Here is a 5,472-nt window from a genome sequence, read left to right as displayed (position 1 = left end):
ATGGGCGTGGACGCGCGGAAGGAAGTCCCCACGGGCGTCTCTCGTAAAGAGACGAGGCTCTCGCGCTACCGTAGAGGCAGTAACTTGCCGCGTCGTCGGCGAGTAGCTCGACGCTGCGCTCGACTGCTGCGTCCCACTAAACCAACTTCAAGCGCCTATCCTCGCCAGGAATGCATCCGAGACGCCACGATCGCGAACACGTGGTTGCGGTCCTGGGTGCTCTGTGGACGCGGCGTCCCCACGTGCCCCTCCTTGCTCCGCACCTCTAGCCTAGGCGTAGGGATGGTTCCTATTAGCTTGCGCCTCGACGAGTCGATGGCCCGCCTCGCTCTCTTGGCAGCGTACACTGTACCGTCGGCATTGTTGTCGAAGGCAAGATGCCCTGAACTGCAACCTGGTCGGGCACGTGCATGCGCTCCAGCCCATTGGTCCGTGCGTGTAAGGCCTGTCTTTTCCCTGTCGACCACGGATTGCAGTTGCAGTTCCCACAGGCGCGCTACGTGATAAGCTTTGCTCCTACGGCTGGCTGTTGACCTGATCCGAGTTCGTGGCACTCGGTCGTCGCTACTTATTTCTATGGCAGTGACCGCGCCGTCGATCATCCCACGCCACACGTGGCACGCTGAGCAGGCAGCGAGCGTATAGGACGCGACACTAGCACCAACCGTGGCGCTCGTCGCCTGGCGTGACCTCTCGCGCAACCTCGAGGCGTTCGGTGAAACGGGTGTCTCTTCCAGTAAAAGGGCAGCCAAGATCGCGGCTTTTGGTGTTCATTTCGGAAATCGCCGGCGATGGAGAAGGAGGCAGCGCTGACGCAGCACCAAGGCGGCTTGGCCGAGTACCCGAGCCGGAAGCCGCTCCAGAAGGCGCTCGTGGTGTCGATCCTCGTGTACATCGGGTCTTTTGCCTTTACGTGGTACAAGGTGTACTGGGACACGCTCGTTTCGCTCGCCTTTGTCGCCCTCGGCTACTACGCGATCTACGACCCCAACAGTCGCCCGATGGGCAAGGCCTTCCACCTCGTACGTCGTCTGTCTGCACCGCGCTGGCAACGACTATGTATTGTAGTTTTACATTGGGCTCATGCTGTGCATTCTGCTGCACACGATTGCGTTTGCGCTGCTCGTCGCCGAGCTTGTGAGCAGCCAAGTCGAAGCGGTGCTCAACCTCAAGCTCATCGACTCCCCGACAGGCCTCATCATCTTTCTCATCATTCTCGAGGTCGGCTACATGACGCTCACGGTACGAACAACAGAAGCTTGCTGGCAGTGGCCACGAAATGATGATGTCTGTAGGGCGTCGCGATCGGGCTGTGCTACCGCCTCCGCTGCGAAGTCGACGGTATCGTCGACGACCCGATCGAGTACCACGAGCTCCTCTAATCGCTACGACCCTCGTGTGTTGTATATACCGTCGTCCTAACGTCAAGTACATCTGCATCCTTGGAGCTTGTTGGTGCCATCCATCACGACGCCAACGACAGCAAAACGGAAAACCAACGGATGTTGAACTCGGACAGGCGAGTTAGTATTGCGTTGATGCGGTCGTCGGCGCGAGCTATACCCTACTGAAAATGCAGTGAGGCATCGACCATGGCTTGGCGGGCATCGTTGGCCGCGACTGCAGCAGCGACCGCCTCGGTCTCACTGAGGAAGGCGCAACCGAGACACGCCAGAACCATACAAGAACCTTGGGCGGTAGCATGCCCAGCCGCGTGCCGTGGAGAGAGGCATCGAAGGCATCGTCTTGCTGCAAAACACGTCGGTGGTCGAAAGGATGCCGCCCGTGCTCTCGTTGATAAAGAACCATGAGAGCACCTTGAGCGCACTGGGTTGCGACGCATTACGCGCGCGGAGGCGCAAGCGATGTGCCACCGACGACCGCAACACCACCTTCGTATACGTCGAGACGGCCCGTCGATGACTGCTTCGGCAGCTTTCGAGTGGCGTAGTGTACCTCGGTGTGCGTGAGGAGGGTGTCGACGACCAAGTTGACGCGATCGAATCTCTCGAAGCACTGGAGCACGGCCTCGACGTCGACGACGTCGTGGAACTAGAGTGCTTGGAGCGAGACGGCTTCGTTCCCGTACTGCGCTACCAGGGCGTGATGTGCGGCGATACGTCGAACGCCTGCACTTGACAGAGCACTTGATGCGACACGAACGTGGTGCGGTGGTCGCTTTCAACCCACGTACGTCGGCACAAGACGACCTCGTTGGCCGCGGGAAACAGGGGACGCAACGACTTTGGCATGCGCTTTTGTACGCGGTTCGGGAAGGTTTCGCCAACGAACGCTGAGGCTGAGGAGCGGCAACATCACCTCGAGGGATGCTTGTAGCGCGGTGGCATTGGCTCTTGGTACGTTCTGGATGTCCCTCTCCAGCACGACAGTATTTGTGGTCGTGTGCCACGTCCCGGGTGTCGGCAGCATCTGAAGGATCGGGCAGACAGCGGCGATCGGAGCGTCCAGGCGCGCTGTGGAGGAAGACGACGATATCGTCGGCGGTATCGAGGCCCGCGTAGAGCGCCGGGTCGACAATGTTGAGGCACATCCTTAGCGTACGGTAGCGGTCATCCTGTCTTGAAGCGAGACGCCCAGCGCAAAGGAGAGCCGCAAGCGATCGGGCGCTTCCAAGTAGTAGACCAAATGCTGTTGCCAAACTACACAAGATTGAACCGCATGGCACGCATGCACCAGCGCAGCACCATATCCAGCGCCATCCAAGCATCCACGGTGCATGCATTTCCATGTAGTGTACTGTACACTTGGTGCGAACCTACCTTGTTGGTTGTTGGGGACGTTGATATCGAATGCTGCCATCGCCAAGAGCCTTTCGAGAACGACGACGTGACCAGCACGTGCCAACGCATGCAACGCCGTGTTGCCGCACTACGGGTGAAGTGAACTCCAAGGCGAGGTGTCCATCTCGTTCAAGAAACGCGAGTCGCAACTGGTTGCAAAAACCGCAACGAGATGCTATTGGTGCCGCACTTGTGTGCCATATACAGCGCCCTCGGTTGCGCGCATGATAAGCCTCATGTCCGAATGACGTGTCGACGTGGCCGCGTCGTTCAATGTCGATCCGAGTATCCGGATTCGGATGAAAACCATATGTGTCCACCAATAACCGATAGTGAACCAAACGGTTGGCATCCGGGCTCTGGCCGTCCACCAAAACACGCGCCATGCATTCGACTGTAGCGCTTGCAACCAGCACAAGTGTCATACGGAGCAGTTGCACCAAGCCCATCGCCACGACGACCACGTCGAGCCGACGACGTATTAATACTACTACATGGTAGTACGCAAGAACAAGGGTCACTTTTGACTCTTGACAAGAAGCATGTTGCCATGACCCCATGCCATGACCCAGCCGAGGTCGAGAGAAGGACAAGATGCAGCAAAACGTACAGCAAACGTCGGCACAACCGTTGGGCCTTGCATATCCGAGTCAGCAAGCATAGCAGGGTCAGCAGGCATGTCGAGTTCCGTTGCCTTCATCGGCGGCAACCGAGAAGCCGGTTCAGCACCGGTAGTTTGCCGACAATGCTACGTGGAGTCGCACCACGGTGCTAGGGTGCACACGCAGCAAGCATCCCAGTTGCATTGCCAGGTCGTCCTATTAGCTCTATATTCCGATTTTAAACGAGAGAAGAAATCCGCTTTGGTTCAACGCAAGATCGACCAGATGGTTAACGCGCCCTGTCGCGCAACAACCGCTCACTTTTCGATTTCTCTGCAGCATGCGTGTAGCTATCCAGCAAGCGACGGCGCTTGTCGTCCTCGCCACGTCTGCGCACGGCTTTGCCTCGTACGCCTCGAACCCGCCGCCGTTCCAGCCGTGGTCGCCGACCGACACGACCAACATGGCACCGTGTCCGATGCTCAACGCGCTCTCGAACCATGGCGTCTTGCCGCGCAGCAACATTTCGGCCTCGGACCTGCGTTCTGCGCTGGGTGCGCTGCAGTGCGACAGCCTCATCCAGCGCATCCTTTCGAGTGATAGCGTCATGGCGCTGGGCCATGGCGGCTTGCTGACGCTCGCCGACCTCGATGTGCACGGCGCGATCGAGCACGACGCGTCGCTCACGCGCCAGGACGCGGCCCTCGGCGACAACACCAAGCTGGACCCAGCGCTGCTCTCGGCGTTCAAGGCGATCTCGGCCGACGGCAAGTACATAACAAAGTCGGAGCTCGCGGCCTACCGCGTCGTGCGCGCCGCCGACAGCAAGGCGCGCAACCCATCCGTCCGCTTTGGCGTGCGGGAGCAAGTCACTGCGTACGTCGAGGCCGCGGTGCTCTTCGTAGCGTTTGCAGACGACTCTGGCGCGATGCGCCTCGACTGGCTCGAGATGTTTTTCGCCCACGAAAAGCTGCCCTTTGAACTGGGCTGGACGCTGCGCCGCATCTCGCTCGCCCGTGTGCTTCTTGTGGCCGGCGAGCTGCGCGGCTCGGCCTTTGGCGCCCAAGTGCTGGCCATGATCGCCTAAGAATTCTTTTATATATATGTGTGTTGTGGACTTGGTCGTCGGATCAGGCGTCAGTGACGAGTCGTAACTGGTCGCTGGATTGTCGTTGTTGGCATGAGTTCTAACAGTGCGCTGGATTGTGCTCTATGAACCTATGAAGTGGTTCACCCATGCTGCCTTTTGCCTTAAGGTAGACCAAGGGATGGACCCAGGTACACAGGTTCAAGTCCATGAAGCAACGAAAAGAGAACGCCTATCGCAAGTTGCATACGTAGTCATTCATCATAGTGCCAATGGTGAAGATGTACCAGCTAGTAGTACAGTACTGGAGCAGCATTTACATGGACACTTTCGAGCATGCGTTGTAGCCTCGCGGCTGGCCAAGGTGCTGGCACTTGAAGATCCATGAGCGGTGCGCCGTTGCTGATGCTTGGTGCTTATCGCGTGGCCGTGGGCACTCGCATGACGATCATAGATATGGAAGCGTCTGTCTTGCCATCGTCAACGTCCCTCATAGTGCTCGTGCGTGCATTGCACCTCGTACTTACCGGATGCGTGTCAACAGTCCCTCTAAAGTGCGAATTCAACCGGTTCTCGAGCCGGCTGAGCCAATCGGTTGCGGGACGAGAGCGCTGGGACCAATTGAGTTGTCGCGCCATGGCCAAGAACAGCAGCAGCAAGAAGCGTGGAAGCTTCCGACGATGCGCGTCGGCTCATGCTACAATGCGCTGTAGAGGACAAGGCGCCAGCCAAGAAGAAGGTACATGCCAAGCCGACGCTCAAGAAAGGCCAGCCCTTTGCCGCCTTGAGCAAGGGCCACAAGTGCGTGCCTTCAATTCGTATCTCTCGTATCCTCGTCCCTCACCACGCTCGCAGACGCCCATCGGGCCAGCCGAAGGCGAATGTGACCAAGACCGTCCAGCGACCTACCAAGCACCAAGAGCTCCAGCGCAAGCAGCGCCTCGACGAACAAAAGAACTTTGAAGAGCGGATGAATGCGACC

General features: G+C 58.6%; 3 protein-coding genes across 3 annotated transcripts; 2 read left to right on the top strand and 1 right to left on the bottom strand.

Annotated features, from left to right (window-relative positions):
* Window positions 1-717: 717 nt before the first annotated feature.
* On the top strand, window positions 718-1,474 carry SPRG_15521 (hypothetical protein). The gene is made up of 3 exons (XM_012356288.1): window positions 718-1,022; window positions 1,069-1,242; window positions 1,296-1,474. The coding sequence occupies exons 1-3, from the start codon at window positions 792-794 to the stop codon at window positions 1,380-1,382; spliced, it is 492 nt and encodes a 163-aa protein (XP_012211678.1). The 5' UTR covers window positions 718-791; the 3' UTR covers window positions 1,383-1,474.
* Window positions 1,475-1,564: 90 nt separating this feature from the next.
* On the bottom strand, window positions 1,565-2,551 carry SPRG_15520 (hypothetical protein; the record flags this gene model as incomplete). Its single annotated transcript, XM_012356287.1, has 5 exons — window positions 1,565-1,646; window positions 1,690-1,892; window positions 1,957-2,052; window positions 2,121-2,299; window positions 2,449-2,551. 5 exons carry the CDS (start codon window positions 2,549-2,551, stop codon window positions 1,565-1,567), a joined length of 663 nt encoding a protein of 220 aa, XP_012211677.1.
* Window positions 2,552-3,743: 1,192 nt separating this feature from the next.
* On the top strand, window positions 3,744-4,520 carry SPRG_15519 (hypothetical protein; the record flags this gene model as incomplete). The annotated part of the gene is made up of 1 exon (XM_012356286.1): window positions 3,744-4,520. One exon carries the CDS (start codon window positions 3,744-3,746, stop codon window positions 4,488-4,490), a length of 747 nt encoding a protein of 248 aa, XP_012211676.1. The 3' UTR covers window positions 4,491-4,520.
* Window positions 4,521-5,472: the final 952 nt, after the last annotated feature.

This window comes from Saprolegnia parasitica, assembly GCF_000151545.1.
Source record: "Saprolegnia parasitica CBS 223.65 unplaced genomic scaffold supercont2.423, whole genome shotgun sequence".
Taxonomy (NCBI): Eukaryota; Oomycota; class Saprolegniomycetes; order Saprolegniales; family Saprolegniaceae; genus Saprolegnia; species Saprolegnia parasitica.
The sequence above is the reverse complement of the archived record's forward strand: the minus strand, read 5'-3'. Positions and strand labels throughout refer to the sequence as shown.

Bases quoted from the DNA above. Each gene is read 5' to 3' on its own strand.
- SPRG_15521 (XM_012356288.1), top strand. From the start codon at position 792: ATGGAGAAGGAGGCAGCGCTGACGCAGCACCAAGGCGGCTTGGCCGAG. The intron at 1,023-1,068 runs GTACGTCGTCTG...TATGTATTGTAG, and splicing joins TGGGCAAGGCCTTCCACCTC to TTTTACATTGGGCTCATGCT. The intron at 1,243-1,295 runs GTACGAACAACA...TGATGTCTGTAG, and splicing joins TCGGCTACATGACGCTCACG to GGCGTCGCGATCGGGCTGTG.